Genomic DNA, 18,827 nt, shown 5'->3' on the forward strand with positions numbered 1-18,827 from the left:
GCCTTTGAGCAAGCTGGAGTAAGTGTGCAGACAGATGGCAACAGGTGGTGCTGTTTGAGGCAGAGCCAGTTAAAGTTACAGCCCCTACTTGATTGTCAGGACCCAAGCCAGGGCCTTTTCTGTAAGAGTGCTCCAATCGCTGGGGCAAGGCTTTGTTCCTAGGGGCCACCAAAGGAACACAGAGTCCAGCTGGCTGTGTTCTGCCAACGGAGAAGTGGCTGGGGGTCCGAGCATGATGGGTGAAAACTGTTTCAAGCCCTGCAACATGCTACCCTTCTTTCCATAAAAGAGCATGTAAGTCTCAGCGACCCTATGCAAGAGAGATGTTTTGGTTTTTTAGTCTGTTACAATATTGTATTACCATTATTTTTAACAAAGTCCTCCACTTAGCACGAACTGTTTTGTTTTGTTTTAGAAGCAAATAGTCTGCAAACCTCCCTTTCCAACAGTTTTTTATGGGGGGGGTCTTTTTGAGATAGGGTCTCACTATGTAGTTCAGGAGGTTGGCCTTGAACTCACTGTGTATCTCAGGCTGGAACCAAAATCAAGGTCATCTTCCTCTTAGCCTCCCAAGTGCTGGGAATTACAGGTGTGCACCACTACGCCTGGCCACAGCAGTATTTCTTTTTGGCGGCAGGCAACTCTGATACCAACACTGTGTCAGAGCTTTAAAATGACCATAGCTATTGCAATGACTCAGCATGGACTACATGCTCCAGTGGTGTCAAACCCATTTTCAAGACAGGTGGTCTTGAAAGCCCAGAGACTTTCTGCTAAATAAAAGCAACTCCGATTAACTGGTGCTTTACTCTGATAAGGCAGAAAAGATTGTAGTAAAGAGCCTGGGCTCTGCGATAAGACCATCTGGTTCAAAGTCTTGGCTTTGCCATGTAAAGGCTGCATGACCTTGATTCAGTTACTTACACTTTAGCTCAGTTTCTTCATCTGTAATGTGGAGGTTTTTAAAGGAATCTTATAAAGATTGCTGAATTAAATAATTGCATATAAATCACTTAGTGCCTGACATAGCAGAAATGTAACAAATGTTCATGTTTCTTTGACATCCTTGGTAGAAACATTCACTCACTAATTTAACAACTATTTATTAGATATGTTAGGTTCATGCTAGTTTTTACATGGGAAAGGGAAAAACTGTTGAATATGATAGCACTTTGTTTTTAGTAAGGATACTTCCTATCTAGTAGGGGAGTTAAGGCAGATTTTTAAATCACCAAAGGAAGAAATATAGCAATTCTGTTTAAGACAGGTAAAGAGGATAGGAAAGCTAGGAAGAGCTGAACTAAGAAGGTGGCACCTGACCTAGAAGGATGTGAGGGTTTGGATGTTTGGAATAAAATAAACTGTAGACAACAGCAACAGCCTAAGAATGCTTGAAGTTAGAGCGAAAGACCCATCTGTCTGGAGTGTAGAGCATGTGGAAATGTGAACTAGAACTCTAATTCTGATGGTCGTTTGGAACACATCATGGAGATTCTTATCAGACTAAGAACTTCAGAATTTTATTTTTAAGTGAGGGCAACTTCTTAAAAGTGAATTCACAGCCAAGTTCCAGGATGACTGGTCTGGCCGAAGTGTGCACTGAGTTAAGGAAGAGCGAATATGCTGAGTTAGAGGTTATGGAGGAGTAGGTAAGCAGCAGTGGGAGCACAGAACGATGGTGGTGCTCACCTTCCCCAGATTCACCCTTCTGCTTCTTCCTAATACATTTGGAGCAGCAGTTAGGAGTGCTGTGCTTTATGCTTTTGATTTAAAACATTCCCTAAAGTGTCACATGTCTGGAAGGTGAGGGGACCATGGGGACACTATAACTTATCACAGATGAGTTCATAGCTGACTGTGCTATGAGGAGGTGGGGTGTGGTTGGGGCGCACTGGAGGGTGTATTCTTACTCTCAACTTGTCCTTTACCTGTGTTTGTTCAACGTTACATTCTCAAGATGGAGCCACCCAGCCTGAGCAACTGCAACCCATTGTCATTCTCCAGAAACTGTTATCATCTGTGTTGGCTCCTTTTTCCATAGCAGTTATCACTTGATCTACTTAATTTACTTATTTGCGTGATTGTCTAGCTCCTGCTTCTTAGTAGGTTAGCTCCATGAAGGCAGTAACTTCTTGTCTATTTTGCTAATAAAGCCCAGTGGCCTAGTGATAGCATCTGAAACACAGTCATTCAATTATAATTACTCGCTAAGCAAATGAAGTTTTTAAGTTATTAGTTATTAGTCATACTGGACCCAGGGCACCTTCTGTATAGGTCTAATAACTCCCACCTTGTGAAGGAAATTTGAAAATCTAAAATGATTACCCATCTGTTTTAGCAAGAATTATTTCCTGAATAGCTTGTATGTGCCGAAGCCAAAAAGAACCCTCAGCAGTCAGACATACTTTTCCAAAGCTGGTGCAGAAGCTTCTTGTTTTCGGATATGGTTTTGAACTGATGAGAGTGCTTCTGGTGAAAACTGGGCAGCATTACTCTCCATGTATTTTAAAACATACTCATCTGCATCAAGGATGACGAACCGGTGGCCAAATACTGCGAAAGAATAGCAGTACACTTGGTTTGATTATGTTTCTCTTGTGGAACCAGGAGTAAATAATAGGAACCCTCAATGATAAATCCACAGATATGCATTGATGGCCCAGACTAGAGAGTTTTCAATAGCCGTATACATTTAAATGCAGCAGTCTTCTTAGGGGTTAGGAAATTCAATGTCAACATCTAATAAATATAACCAACAAATGTAACTGATCTAGTGGGGAAAATGCAACAGAGTTTATGTGAAAAAGAGATTAAGACATTATGTCATTTATATAAAAATATTAGCTTTATCTCTGCTGAAATATAGCCCAAATGCCTCTTATCAAGCTTATGTGAATTAAATTACAATTAAGAAGAACTTATTTGCCCAGCCAGGAGGAAATTCTGCCCTGTTTTTAGACCCACCCTCAATCACAGCACCAATGAAGAAGTCACCAGGGCCATAGTAGATGGGGTTGTCCACTGGAGAGAGGGGCTTCACAACTCTAGACCTGCCAAGGTACATGCCCCCAATGATACCAGAATTTCGAACAGGAGGCTCAAAGATACTGATCATATCAGTGGCTAGAAAGTAAGAGAAGATAAATCGACGATCTTTGTCTTCTGGGATGGGGGATTCCTAGAAGAGTGAAGAAAACGAGGATATTATGAGGATTTATCATCTATGCAGATGCCCCGAATTTAAATGCCTGCAGGAGCCAGGTGTAACACATAAAGCACATAACTTGGATTCACAAAGTCTAAACACACTGTGTGTGGGGAGATAGGTACACTGGGAAGGCAGCCTCAGCTATGGAGACCTCCTGAGGGTGATGCCCCAACTCATCTCCAGTTGATTGCTGATTTACGGGAATGTAGACCCAGTACTGTTAGATCTTTACAGTTTTTAAGAGAAGATAGAAATTCAAATTACAGTTTAAAACCTTTGATTTTTTTTTTTTAAATGCTGGCTCCAACTTTTTTAAAGCAACATACATCCCAAACAAAACATACATGTGGGCTACATTCTACCCACATTCAGCTATTCAACTTCCTGGACACTAACATGACTTGTGTACAGTTTAATATTTTGTAAACAATTCCATATATATATACATATATATGCATATATATCTTTAGAAATAAAATTTGAGAACAGGAATGAGTAATATAAAATCACAAAATTGAAAGTGATCCAGAGAAACTATCTGGAGACAAGTTTTACTAAATCATGTCACTGAGGGCAATTGCACAACTCTTACAGAATAAACTGTGCCTCAGCCAAGTCTTAATACAGTCATGCTGATTCCTGACTAAAATCCTCTCATATCGCAACTCATCACATATATCCTCTTTCCGACTATGCAAAAATTACTGAAATAATTTCTCACATATTGAAAATGAAGTCTTTAGGTTACTCCTTAGTAAAATAATTTTCTTCTTAAATTCCCTAATCTACTTTTGATCAATACTCATGTAATAAAAATAAATTTTAAACAAACATTACAATATAATTCAATACAATTTTAATAACATTCAAGTCACATCACTCCTCTGCTCTTCAGGCATCAGAGAATTCCCATCATACTTCAAATAAAATACAAAGCTCTAGGCAGGGGCACATCGTGAGGGTTGGGGGGACAGCAGTGGTTCACCAGGGTAGGAGAAATATTTTAAAGCTTAAAAGGGTTGTAATTTTTATTCTGAACTTGGTTTACACTTACAGAAATGTTGAATAAGTAATATGAAGAATTACCATATGTTCCTCACCACACTTCCTCTTATGTTATCATCTTACTTAATTTTCTCATTAATTTTTTTTTTTTTTTTGGTACTGGGGATCAAACTCAGATCCTGTGCTTGTGAGGCAGGCAGCAGCACCACTGAACTAAACCCCTGGCCCCCATTAATTTTAACATACATTCACAGATGGATCTTATCTCTAGTGATTATTGCTATGGCATGTAACCGATGGTAATTTTCTATTTCCCTTTTTTCTCTTACATGTATTAATTAAAATTCTACTGTATGGAGGAGCTGTCTCTTTGGAGATGAGTATTTACTACCGATACATCATTTAATACTGATGTATAAAGTTATGGTCATATGACAACAAAAAGCAATTCTGAGTTAGTTTTATTTTTAAATTCTCTGCACTGTTGTTACCTGCATCCTTAGTTACACAGACTGCTGTTATTACTCTGGACCTCAGCCTGGCTACACCATGGATCACAAAACCTGGCACTAGTTCTTGTCCTGCCACTTCTGCCCCTCTACCCCTCACTTACCACACGCTGCACACTGCTCTGCCTCACACCGTTTCTGGTTGGCTTACTCAGTTACTCCCTGTGACCTCCTCAGAGGAGCTTTCCCAATCTGCCAGTATAAGCAATTCCTCTCCTACCATTCTCTCTCTCTTACTTTATTTTTCTATAGCATGTGTTACTATTGTCTTTTTATGATATATTTGTTTATACTGTAATGCCAAGGAGAATGCAAACTCCATAAGGGCAGAGGTTTTTCTATCTTGTTCTCTCCTGTACATTTTACATCTGTTCTTTATATCTGTTGATGAATAAACTAGTATGTTTGTCTGTATAATTTGTGCATTACAAATCATATATAAAATATCAGGGACTATGAAATAAGCCTATTCAAAATAAATAAGAGGTAAGATAAAAGGAGCCTATACTATTTTCTTTATACCACAGATTATACTTTGCTGCCTGCCTCTTGGCGGGTATACATACTGTTTTAGAGATAATAACTTAAATCATATTTCTTTTTTTTTTTTTTTGGTACCAGGGATCGAACTTGGGACCTTGCATTTGTGAAGTAGGCACTGGAACCACTGAGCTAAATCCCCAGCCCTTATATCATATTTCTTATGTCCCTGTAATGTCTCCCCAAGTTTCTTAGCTGGTATGCTAAGTACACAGTCTGCAACTGAGCTATAACCCCAGATCATAATTCTTTTTCTTAATTATGTATCACCGTTTTTGCAAACTTTTTGTTTTGGCCATTGGATTTTTTTGCTCCTGGCTTGGGAATAATAAAATTATATATTTTTGGCAGGAATATAACACAGCACATTTTAAATTTGTATTAGAAAACCATTGTGTAGTATCTAGTGTAAATAAGCTTTGTTCAGCTTTATTCCATGTTTTACTCTTCAATGATTCCTTGGTGGGTAGGACACATATCAGAACTGATTTTTCTTGGGTGGTGGCACAGTTTTTCTCTTCTTCTTAAGCTCTTCTAATGCTCCCCAAGTCCTCAGCCAGTATGCCTCTGAGCGCCAGACAGTTTACCACATATTTTTATTTAGGCACCGATTGCCTGTCTGAGTTCAGTATCTTTTGTTTTCTCAGAACATGTCTGGTGTCCTTGTGTGAACTCCACAGGACTTAATTATGTCTGTCTTTGATCATTTCTCCAATATACTCCCCTTTAAAAAAATTCCATCTTATGAAGTCCCAATTCACTCTAAACCTTTTCCCCTTTCTTTCTTCCTGCAGAACTTTTGTGATGAGCCTAATAAATACAGTTTCTATTTCTGCAAATAGGTCAGTGAAAAACATCTGCAAATTACCATGCCCAGAATATCACTTCTTTTATCCTGGGCATACAAAAATATCCACTATTTCCTAATAGTTCTAAATCTTTTTACCGTGAACTATGACACAGAGAAAACGTTAAAAACCCAAAAGGTACAGCTTGAATTATTTCCATACTGTGACCACCCAAGTCATCACCACCCCGGCGGAGAACAGGACCAATAGGTCACAAAAAGTACTCTGCCCATCAGCATTCTACCTTTTCCTCACCAAGGAAGACACTGCCTTTGGCTTCATGGTGTTCCCTCTTTTCTTACAAGCAGGCATTCCTAAACAGTTTTGTTTTGCCTATTTTAAAATCTTCCTATAAGTGGAATTATATAACATGCCTATATTCATTTGTGTCTGGATTCTTACATTCAAAGTTATGTTTATGTGATTTATCCATGTTGCTATTTGAGGCTGTGGTTCATTCATTTTCACTGAACAGAAATGGAATCATTGTGTACATATGTCATAATTTATTTTTTCAGTCTCCTGTAGAGGGGCACTTAGGTCTATTATGAATATTATTATGGCTGTTATATTGGCTACTATGAATTATACTATTATGATCATTCTTACCTTTTGAGCATGTGTCATGTTTGGCACAATCTAGTATATTTGATTATGCCAAACTGGTTTAGTAAGTGGCTGTTTCACAGATCATATCAGGGTTCCTATGTTCCATATTCTTCTGTTTGGTAAGCAGAAACAGCTCATAAATGATCTTTGGATAGCCTCTTCTGTAAAATTTCTGTTAAAATTTTTTGCTTATTTTTCTGAATAGTTTGAGAATGTTTTCTATACATTCTGGATATAAGGTCTTGCTTGATTTCTGTAGTAAACATTTCCCACTCTGACCATGTCTTTTCTACTTTTTCAAATGTGTTTTTCTGAGGAACAGAAATTCTTCATTTTAATGTAGTTAACGTTTCCATTTGGGGGGCGGGTACCAGGAATTGAACTCAGGACCTTGCGCTTGCCAGGCAGGCAGGGTGCCACTGAGCTACATCTTGGGCCTTAACTTTTTTCCATTTTTAAAACAACCACCTCTCTTTGTATCCTGATAAAAGTTAAGATTATACTATCATTAAGAAGTTTTATTGTTTCACTCATCTATCTAGAATTGACTTCTATTTTTGGTGTGAGGTAGAAGTCAACTTTTCTTTTTTACCCATAATTATATATCTATCTCTTTTGATACCATCTATTGAAAAAACCTTCTTCTCCAACCCTCTGCACTGCCCTACTTGTTATGCAGCATTAATATGTCAAGTTCTATTTTGGGTTGACTATTCTATTCCACTATCCTAATCATCTATCTTTGTACCAATAACATATTGTTTTAATTACTATAAATTTATAATATACAGTGATATTTTATTGAGAAAACCCAATGATCTTTATTTTTGAAGGAGGCAATTTTTTTTTTTTTTTTGGTACTAGGGCTCAGACTTGGGTCCTTTGTCTTGTGAGGCAGGCGGCGGAACTACTGAGCTAAATCCCCAGCCCGATCTTCTTTATTTTTGGAATAGAACTTTATTTTTCTTCTTTCGAGAGATGTAATATGTATTTCCAGGTCAGTAATGTTTTATCAAACACTGTCAAAGTTGGGTCAAACTGAGTCAAAGCTGGCAGATGACCAGTGGGGTGTCCACTGCATGCACTCATGCTAAGCTGGATAGGACAGCAGCGTCTTGGCAGGAAAGGTTGGACAGAAAGAAGAAACTGCAGAGTCTACTTAACTCCAATGGAAGCTAACAAAGTGGCTTACACAGAAAGAATTTTAGTCAAACATGCAGAAACTCACTTAACATGCTAAGACAGGAAGATAGCACTAGTCTGTTTTTAGCACACGCATCCACTCACTGGTACCAGTACACATACACCAATGCAGAAAGCATTTTGCCTTCACAGCCTTAACAACTAAAGAGCACAGAGAATATAAAAATTTGATCTTTAAGCAGATAATCATGGAATTTCTAAGATTGATCATATCTACTAGGTTAACCTAAGTATTCACCTATAAAAATATTTTCATGAAAATGTTTAAGAGAGTTCTAGAAATAGGGAGACTACATCAAGACCAGCAGAAGACACAACGTTACAAAGACTACAGATGTAAGATAGACCTAGGAGTTCATTTTCAGTGAAGCTTTCAAGTAAGGTACATCTTTCTCCATTGCTTCCTTGAGCCAGGACAAAGGTCACAGGAGATTCTGAAATCTTAGGCCAGGTGGCTGGCTCAGGTGAGTGACTCCCTGGATTAATATGCCCTAACAAAAGCCCCATTGAGGCTGAAAGACTGAAATTCTGACCTATGTAAAAAACAGATGTGAATACCCAAAAGAACGCATGCAAAAGCCTGATGCAACAGAGGATTGGTGACAGTTGGCACTGCCACACTGCAGACAGACACATCAGCATTCATGCTGGGAGCACTGGGGGTGGGGTGGGGGGATGGCTGGCAGGCTCACTCCAGAGAGGCCTGATTCAAAAGCACCTGAGTGAGGTGTCCCCATGGGAGGAGCACTATGGTTACTGAATACACGATGTCTTAGGAGAAACTGGGCTGGGAGGGTCAGGTCATGCTTTTGACCCAGCAATACTTAATGTGAATGAAGGGCTGGAAAAAACCTCAGTCGTTCCAAGATGTACTCTTTAGCCGAAATCTCTCTGAACCTACGAGGCTCGTGACATTCAGAATGATCCTATTCATTACCCAGTGCTGCAGATTGTTCTGGGAAGCTGACATATTAGATGATTTACACAACAATGTAACCACTAAGCCACTGCTTAAATTCAGTCCCCAGGTTTCGTTTTCTGCTCCATAGTACAGAAACATTTCTTTAAAAGCCAGAAAATCTGTAAATGTGAGCAGCATGTCGAAGATATCACCAGCCACTTAATCTTTAGGTGCTGTAATGCAGTTGTGAATGCTGCCATGTTGAATCTTGGGATCCACTCCAGCAACTGTTCTTCAATGTGCTTTTCCATTAGAGAAATATATTCATTAAAAATGGGAGTGAAGATGAGTTTATTCTCCTCTGTGTCTTCAAACTCCTGGTAGTACTTGCCCGTGAAGTCTCTCTGTAGTAACTAGAACTTGTCATCCATGCTAATGTTCTCTAAATATCCTAGTACAACATCAAATTTCATCAGCCACAAAGGAGGAGGACAGCGTCAAGCTCTCCTCCTCTAGGGCATCCGATTTCACAGAGCTACCTCAACCATGTGGTCTTCTTGGTGTCTGACCACAGTCAGCCCAGGCCCAGTCAGGTTCTGCTCTGTGGACCTCAATTTGTCTCAAGAGCAATGCAGGTGGTCAGCAGGATGAGGCCTCGCCCAGTGCTTGCAATCTCTGCGCAAGGGTGGGCTTCAGGCTCTCACCTAGGCCAGGCCCCCTTGCTTGGCCAGGCTGTTCCATCCATTGATCTTCTTTCCCAAGAGTGTCTCGGCAATTCTTAGTGTTCTGCATTTCATACAAATTATAGAATCAGTTTGTCAAACTCTGAAAAAATAAACACTGGGATTTTGGTTACAACTGCTTTGAATATATAGATCAATTTGGAGCAAATATTTTTTTAAAATTGAATTTTCTAACCAATGAACATGATATGTCCATTAATTTATTTAAATCTTTAATTTTTCTCTTTAAAAGTTTAGGTAGTACACTCTTTGTTTTATTTATTCCTAGAAATTTAGATTTTTTTTTCTTTTTTCTTTTTAGGTATTGGGGATCAAACTCAGGACCTTGCACTTGTGAGGCAGGTGTGGTGCCCTGAGCTAAATCCCCAGCCCTGAAATTTAGAATTTTTGATGCTACGACGTGATATTTTTAAACTTTATTTTTTTATTGACATTGCTAACATTGAATATAAATTCTTCTTTGTTTCCTACATATATAATAATTTATTTTAGTCAAAGTTTTATTTCTTCTTCAATATTTATACATTTTTACTTCCTTTCCTGTTTTACTGCTCCAGCCAGGAGCTCCAGAAAAATGTTGAACAAAAGGTATGGTAACAGTCTTGCCTTATTCCTAACCTCAGAGAGGATACTCTCAACATGTCATCACTATCTGTTCTGTGCATAACAGATTTTTGGTAATGCCCTTATCAGATTAAGAAAATTCCCTTTTATTCTCTATTTAATATGGAACTTGTTTTAAAATGATAAAAGATTATTTTGCCAAATGCTTTTGGAACCTATTTTTTTCTATTTTATTCTATCAATGTGTTAATTTTTCACAACCAAAATAGACATTTTTGGATTTTCATTTTCTGCTGAAATTTTCATAATATTCTTTATCATCTTAAACATAGTTAACACCATTTTTTTAAAAGTTTGAGTTTTATTTTAGCATGTCTATTTCCAAAATTCTGATCATATACCCTCTCAAAGGCAGTTAAATGGGCTGGGGATTTAGCTCAGTTGTTCCGGTGCTTGCCTCACAAATGCAAGGACCCAAGTTTGATCCCTGGTACCAAAAAAAAAAAGTTATTAAATTGGTCTGATTCAATTTAGTACATATAATAAGTATAAAACATATTATACTTGGTATCACAGCTAATGCTAAAATTTAATAAGACACGATGTCTACTTTTAAGGAAATTACAATACCTTTACAGGTACATGGATACATAAAAATTATTTAAAAGTAGTTTAGAATTTCACTGATGCTTCATAAAGGTCTGTCAAAATTTGAGAAGTACAAGGGAAAAATTGATGACCTAGGAAAGGTTTATGGGGGAAATAGGAGTTGGACTTGTCCAGGTTCTTGGTTTAGGACTACTCTACCTAATACTATAGAACCTTACTGAATCCTGGGTACTAGGTACATTGTTTGAGGAAACACACAACTTTGGCAGCTGTTATTCTACAGCTTAGAGACAACATGGACAACTGTACAATTTTACTATCTAAAAAAGTAAAACATCATACTGAATGGGAAAAAACTGAAAACATTTCCTCTAAGTCAGGACTGAGATAAGGGTGTCCATTTTCACTATTTCTGTTTAATATAGTTCTTGAAATTAGCCAGAGCAATTAGGCAAGAAAAAAGGGTACAAATAGGAAAGGAAGAAGTCAAACCATACCTTTTACAGACAATACAATACGTTACCTAGAGGATCCTAACAATCCCACCAGAAGACTTTTAGATCTGACAAATTCAGCAAAGTGAGAAGGTACAAATCAAAATTAAAAATTAAAAGCTTTAATAATTTAAAAAATTAAATTCATTAAAAATTCAATAGCTTTTCTATACACTAACAATGAATTTGCTAAGAAAGCAAGAAAACATTTTCATTTAGAATACCTTCAAAAACTTTAAAATACAGCCGGGGATTTAGCTCAGCGGTTCGGGGGCCTGCTTCACAAGCGCAAGGACCCAAGTTCAATCCCCGGTACCAAAAACAAACAAACAAACAAACAAAAAAACACTTTAAAATACTTAAGAGTCAACCTAACCAAGGAGTGAAAGACCTCTATAATTAAAATTACAGAACACAGAAGGAGACAGTAGAAGATGGTAACGAATTGACAGAATGAATACTGTTAAAATGGCCAAAGAAATGTACAGATTTAACACAATTCACATCAAGATATCAATTACACTCCTCACAAAACTAAAAAAACAATCTTAAAATTCATATGAAAGCACAGAAGACCTAGAATAGCCAAAGCAATAATGAGTAAAACAAAACAAAACAAAACAACAAAAAAAGTATCACAATTTATTATTTCAAAATATATACAAAGCCAAATACAAGTACAAAACATAGCATGGTACTGGCAAATAAATAAATAAATAAATAAAATCTCGCACAGAGTAATGAAACAGAACAGAGGATGCAATGGGGCTGCATATTTAGCTTAGTGGCACCATGCCTGCCTTGCAAGCACAAGGTCCTGAGTTTGATCCTCAGTAGCAGAAAAACAACAATGATAACAACAACAACAGAATAGAGCATGAAGAAACAAACCCACATAAACTATAGCCAACTGATTCTTGGCAAAGGCGTCAAATATAAACTTTGAAGAAAAAACAGTCTTTTTTAAAAATGGTGCTGGGAAAACTGAATATCCATATATCAAAGATTGAAAGTAGATCCCTATATCTCATTCTATACAAAAACTCAATTCAAAAGGAGTCAAAAACCTTTAAATGAATCCAGAAACTTTGAAATTCCTAGAAGACAACAGGGAAAACAATTGAAGTCATAGGTACAGGCAAAGATTTTTGGAATAGGACCTCCAGTGTGGTACAGGAAATAATAGCAAGAATCAACAAATGGGATTACATTACATTCGAAAGCCTCTGCACAGCAAACAATTAACAAAGTGAAGAGACAGCTGACAGAATGGGAGAAAATCTTTGCTAGCTACTCTTTCCAGAATATACAAAAAACTCAAAAATTGTTCATCACTATTAATTTCCTTTTACTCCTTAATAGGATCCCCATCTTACTTTTTCTCCTCCTTCTCATATCCCATCAATTAATTTTTCAAATTATGTTTTTTTTGCCAATTTCCCACCCCCCTTGACTAGCATATCTACTAAGTTTTATGAATCTGGAGATAAATAATTAACTTTATGCCACTGCTACTGAATACTATGCTATTATTAGTAGTGGTAAAGTTGTTTCATTTAGTAGATATTTAGTGTAGGTCAATAGTACGTCAATATTTGGCATGTCTTTGTGTTAATATTGTAATTATTGATACATTTTCTATAGAAAAGGCTGGTACTTCATTGGTCCTTAGGGTTTGTCAATATTCAGTTTGTACTTAATTCTACAATTGATGCTGACTTTATTAATATAGCCCATGTGTCATAGCTGTTGCTATTAATTGGTTTTATTGAGATGCCAATACTGACACTGTGTAGGTGTCATTAACTGTGACCATTCCAGGAGAACTGGGTATTGGGCCAGACATGCTGCAACCTCCCATCTCTAGAAAACAGAGGTGGATGGATTCTGGAACAGAGGCAAAGGCCAGTAGTTACCTACACCTATGGAACACCACTAAAAAGTAGACACTAAATAAAGAGGTCACTATGCTAGAAACAAAACTTTCCACTACAATAAACATACAAGCCTCAACACAAAGCAAACAAAAATAGAAACATGAGAAGACAAGCCAAAAAAATGCCTCAAAACAATCTCAACTCCCCCAAAGCTGATTCATGAGGCACCAAAGCGAAGGAAACCAAAAGCCTCTCACTCAAATTACCCAAAGTGGTATCAAGAGAGATAACAAAACAGTTCAATAAGACAATTGGCAAGATCATAGTAGATAGAAGAAACAAGATATTGGGCCAATTAAACAAAATCACTAGTGAGTCTAAAAAAGACTCTAATAAAAAGATAAAAGAGCTAAACAAAATGATGGAAAACATGCATCACCGGCACAGAAAAGGAATACAGCCCAAAAAAGGGCTCCAAATAGAAAATCAGGCAATTAAAAACTCTATTGAAAGTATTGACAGGAGTGACCAATGTGAGGACAGAGTCTCTGCTGTCACTGATCAATTACTGACAAGAATCTTAAAAAGAGGAGAACATGAAAAATGGATACAATAGCTCTTGTGCGATGTGAAGAAGACTAATCTAAGATTAATTGGAATTAGGAAAAAATCACAAGATAACAAAATTGCATAAAAATCTTTTACTAAAATAATAGCTGAAAGTTTGCAAATAAGGTAAAAGAATTTAACATACAGATAAGTGAGGCTTATAGAAACTAAACAGCCATGATCAGAAAAAAATCCCTCTATGACACATTATGGTCAAAATCCTGGAAGTCCAACACAAGAATAGAATCTTAAAAATGGCTAGATAAAACCTGTAAATCACTTATAAAAGAAAACCCTTTAGAATTACAGTTGACTTCTCAACACAAACCTTAAGTCCAGGAGAGGTTGGAGCTCTAAAAGAAAACAATATCCAACTCTGGCTGACATATCCTGTAAAACTACCTTTCAAAATCGAAATGGAAAAATAAGATGCTTCCATGATAAAGTGCACATAAAGAACCACCTGGAAAAAAGCTTTATGTCCCAGCCAGAGGCCTGCCTATATACCATTGCTAAGTGTGTGCCAACTCCAGCCAGAAGTCCTCCTGGACAACAGTGGCGCAGGTGCTCAGGCCCCAGCCAGAGCCCTGCACAAACACCAGTGGCTTGGGCACAAAGGCCTCAGCCAAAGGCCCAGATGGAAAACAGCTGTGCAGGTGTGCAGGTCCCAGCCAGAGGCCTGCCCAGAAACCATTGATAAGTGTGTGTGTGTAACACAGCCAGAAGCCTGCTCAGACTCCAGCAACTTGGGTGCACAGTCCCCAGCCAAAGTCCCTCCCAGACAACAGCTACACAGGCGAGCAGGCCCCAGCCAGAGGCCCAACCAGATACCATTGTTGAGTGTGTGCAGACCGCAATCAGAACCCTGTCTGACCACAGCACAGCTTGGGAATTCAGAAGGCCACCATTCTGAACCCAGGAATTTGTGCAGTGGTAAGCAGCAGAGAGAAGACCTCTCTGAGGCTTGTTGAGAACTGAAGCCCACTGGGTAAGCAAAGAGTCACCTCAACAAAGGTCCAGCAGACTGCATCTGTTGAAATGAGAAGGCATGTAAACGAGACTCAAAACCAGACTTCCAGATTACCTGGAAAAAATAAAATCAGAAATAATTTCTCAGATAACAAGAGAGATTTTGACCACAGTGAAAGACATGATTAATAACTGTAGAGCAGATACAGATTAAAAAAAAAATACATAGAGGAGCTGAGAAACGTGATGGAATCCCAGCATAGAAAACAAATGAAATCCATAAAACAGATGCAAACAGATACGCAGGAGATTAAAAGTTTACAAGCAGAATGAGCCAATGTGAGGACAGAATATCAGATATAGAAGATAGGATTGCAATTAGTGACCAGGAAAGGAAAAATTTGTTAAAATAGTAAGGGACCCTGAGAAATCAATCCAACAGCTGCTAGATGATGCAAAGAAGAATAACATAAATTGATCAAAGTCAGTGAAAAACAGGAGATATAAAAATGACATAAATTCCCCAGTAAAATGTTGGTAATTTCCTTCCACTTGACTCCCCCCACCTTTTGAGTGTAGTGGTGGGTTATAAGCACACACAAGAAAAATAGATGGTTCAAGGAGTCTTGTACTTTAAATTCAATGTTAAAAATACGTGGATTCCATGCTACCAACAACTTACACATTTATTTTCAATCAATAAATGCCGCTTTAAAAACCTTAAAAAAATAAAAATGACATAAAAACAAAATAACAACAACAACAAAACTGCTCACAGAAGTAATGGCAAAAAACTTTCCAAGCAGGGGAAAAGAATTTGACATACAGATAAATGAGACATATAGAACTCCAACTAGCCATGATTAAAAAAACAAAAAAAACACCAAAAAACTGCTCCTAGGCATATAATAGTCAAGATTCCAGAAATCCAACAGAAGAACAAAATACTACAAGCAGTTAGAGAAAAGAAACAAATCACATACAAAGAGAAGCCTATCAGAATCACAGGAGACTTCTCAATACAACTTCAAGTCAAGAACAGCCTGCAATGAAGTATTTCAAGCCCTAAAAAACAACCTCCAACACGGATGTGACCATGTACCCTGCAAAACTATCTTTCAAAATTGATGGATAAAGAAGATTTATATGTATGCATTCATTTCAGCAGCACATGGAACTTTCTTCAAATTAGACAACATAGTAGCCAATAAATCAGTGTTAAGTAAATGTGAAGGATTGAAATTACAATGCATATTATTAGACCATAGGAAATGAAATTAGAAATTAATGACAAAAGCAAACCAAAAATTATGCAAATGTATGGAAAATAAACAATATACTCTCAGCTAAATAATGGGTTATCAAAGAAATCAAGAGAGAAATAACGCAGTGTTAGAACTGATAAAGCCAGTACAACATACCAGAACTTATGGGACACAGTGAAAGTTGTCCTTAGAGGGAAGTTTATAGCTGCAAATGCCCACATCACAAAAACAGACCAAGCCCAAATAAATAACCTAATGATGCACCTCAAGGTCTCAGAAAAACAAGAACAATCCAAACTGAAAGTTACTACAAAGAAGGAAATTATGAAGATTAGAGCAGAAATCAATGAAATTTATACAAAAACAAAAAAACAAATAAAAACAAAGAATTAATGAATCTAAGAGTTGGTTCTTTGAAAGAATAAACAAAACAGACAGACAATCTAACAACAACAGCAACAAAAGAGAGCAAGACCCAAATCAATGCAATTAGAAATGAGAAAGATAAAATTACAGTGAACACTGACGAAATAAAACATAGTTAACAACTATTTGCAGACCTGTATGGCAACTGTCTTAGTTACTTTTCTTGTTGGTGAGACAAAATATCCAACACCCAAAGTTAAAGGAGGAGTGGTTTATTTGGTTTACAGTTTGCAGAGGTTTCAGTCCATAGTTGGCTAGCTCCAAGGCAGGGTGGCATGGCAGAGAGGCATCACAGAAGAGAAAGAGTTTGTGGCAAAGCAGGGCAGGCAAAAAGCAGCAACCAGAAAGTCCAAGTGACTTTAACAGCTTCTTTCTGCCCTTTTTATATGTGATCCAGGATACCAGATTTAGGGTGGGTGCCAAATCAATCAGTGGACTGATTTAGTAATCACACACTCTTAATCCCAGTGTCACGCAATCTAGATCCAGCCACCTCTGAAAAAGCCCCCACCTAGTTCGAGGCTTTAGGGGAACATCTAGACACCAGCTATAACACTGATAAATTGGAGAATTCAGAAAAGATAGATAGATTCCTAGATAGATATGAATTACAAAGATTGAAACAAGATTTTAAAACACTGAATAACCCAATAACAGGCAATGAAACTCAAGCAGTAAAAATCTACCAAGAAAAGACCAACTCCAGATGAGTTTACTGCTAAATTCTACGAAAACTTCAGGGAAGTTCTAACATGATGATTCCTCAAGAATTTTAATGAAATTGAAAGGGAAAAAGTACACCCAGTCCCAAAGTTATTCCTGGAAGCTAACATTACCCTGATTCAAAAACTAGACAAGAATCCACCCAAAAAACAAAACTATAGACCAATCTCTTTAATGAATATAGATGCAAAAATCCTCCACAAGATACTGGCAAACAGCATGCAGTGAATCATCAAAACAATAATTCATCGTGACCAAGTAGGTTTCATCCAGGAGATGAAAGGACAATTCAACATACACAGATCAATAAATGTAATACAGGGGCCGGGGATTTAGCTCAGTTTCGCCGCCTGCCACACAAGTGTAAGGTCTTGAGTTTGATCCTCGGTACCAAGAAAAAAAATAAATGTAATACATCACATAAACAGAAGCAAGGAAAAAAAAATCACATGATCATCTTAATAGATGCAGAAAAGGCCTTAGACAAAATCCAACATCCTTTCATGATAAAAACATTGAAGAAAATAGATATAGAAAGACATCCCAATCTGATATTTGACAAACCTAATGCCAATATCATATTAAATGGAGAAAAACTGAAGGCTTTCCCTCTAAAATCAGGAACAAGACAAGTATATCCTATATCACCACTCCTGTTCAACACAGTTCTTGAAATATTAGCAGGAGCAATTAGGCAAGAAAAAGAAATAAAAGAGTTATGAATAGGAAAAGAAGAAGTTAAATTATCATTATTTGCTGATGACATGATCCTCTATACAGAAGATCCAAAAAATCTACTAAGACTCTTAGAATTAATAACCAAACTCAGTAATGTAGCAGGATAAAAAAATCAACACACAAAAATCAATAGTATTTCTGTACACTAACAATGAACCCACTGAGAAATTAGTGAAAAAATATCATTCACAATAGCTCCAAGAGAAATTACTGAGGAACTAACATAACTAAGGAAGTAAAAGTCTCTATAACAAAAACTACTGTACTCTGAGAAGGAAATTGAAGAGGACATCAGAAAATGGAAAGATATCCCTGTTCTTGGATAGACAGTGAAAATGTCTATACTTCCTAAGTTGATATACAGATAACACAATCCTAACCAAAATTTCAATAGCATTCTTCACAGAACTGGAGAAAACACTAAGATTCATAAGGAATCAGAAGAGACCCCGAATAGCAAAAGCAATCCGAGCAACAGCAAGAGCAAAGTGTGAGGACAAGGGTGGGTGGGAGAACTCTTCTACGCTGCTGGCAGAAATGCAAATCAGTAAAGCCATTCTAAAAATCAGCATGGAGGTTCCTCAATAAATAGAGCTAAGGGCCGGGGGTTTAGCTCAGTGGTTCTGTCACCTGCCTCACAAGTGCAAGGACCCGAGTTCAATCCCCAGTACCAATAAGTAAGTAAGTAAGTAAATAAATAAATAGAGCTAAAGGGCCAGGGATTTAGCTCAGTGGTGCCGCCACCTGCCTGGCAAGTGCAAGGTCCTGAGTTTGATCCCCAGTACCAAAAACAAATAGGAAAAAAAAAAAAAAATAGAGCTAAAACATAAAGCTACCATTTGATCTAGCTATATCTCTTTTTGTTATACTCCTGAAAGAATTAAAGTCAGCATACTAGGGATTTAGCTCAGTGGCACCACAACTGCTTCCCAAGCTCAAGGTCCTGAGCTTGATCCCCAGGACCAAAAAAAAAAAAAAAAAAAAAAA

At 37.4% G+C, this 18,827-nt stretch overlaps 1 protein-coding gene and 1 pseudogene across 1 annotated transcript in view; both read right to left on the bottom strand.

The window, feature by feature from the left end:
• Efhc1 (EF-hand domain containing 1) overlaps positions 1-18,827 on the bottom strand; it is a 64,173-nt gene that overhangs the window by 3,465 nt on the left and 41,881 nt on the right. Inside the window, exons 8-9 of the mRNA XM_010631086.2 lie at positions 2,965-3,178; positions 2,406-2,553 (exon numbers count right to left, since the gene is read on the bottom strand). Coding sequence (XP_010629388.1) covers positions 2,406-2,553; positions 2,965-3,178 — 362 coding nt within the window. The remainder of the gene's footprint in view (positions 1-2,405; positions 2,554-2,964; positions 3,179-18,827) is intronic.
• Positions 8,588-9,421, bottom strand: LOC104866911 (annotated as a pseudogene).

This window comes from Fukomys damarensis, unplaced genomic scaffold (assembly GCF_012274545.1).
Source record: "Fukomys damarensis isolate Sample0158 unplaced genomic scaffold, DMR_v1.0_HiC HiC_scaffold_14, whole genome shotgun sequence".
Classification (NCBI taxonomy): domain Eukaryota; kingdom Metazoa; phylum Chordata; class Mammalia; order Rodentia; family Bathyergidae; genus Fukomys; species Fukomys damarensis.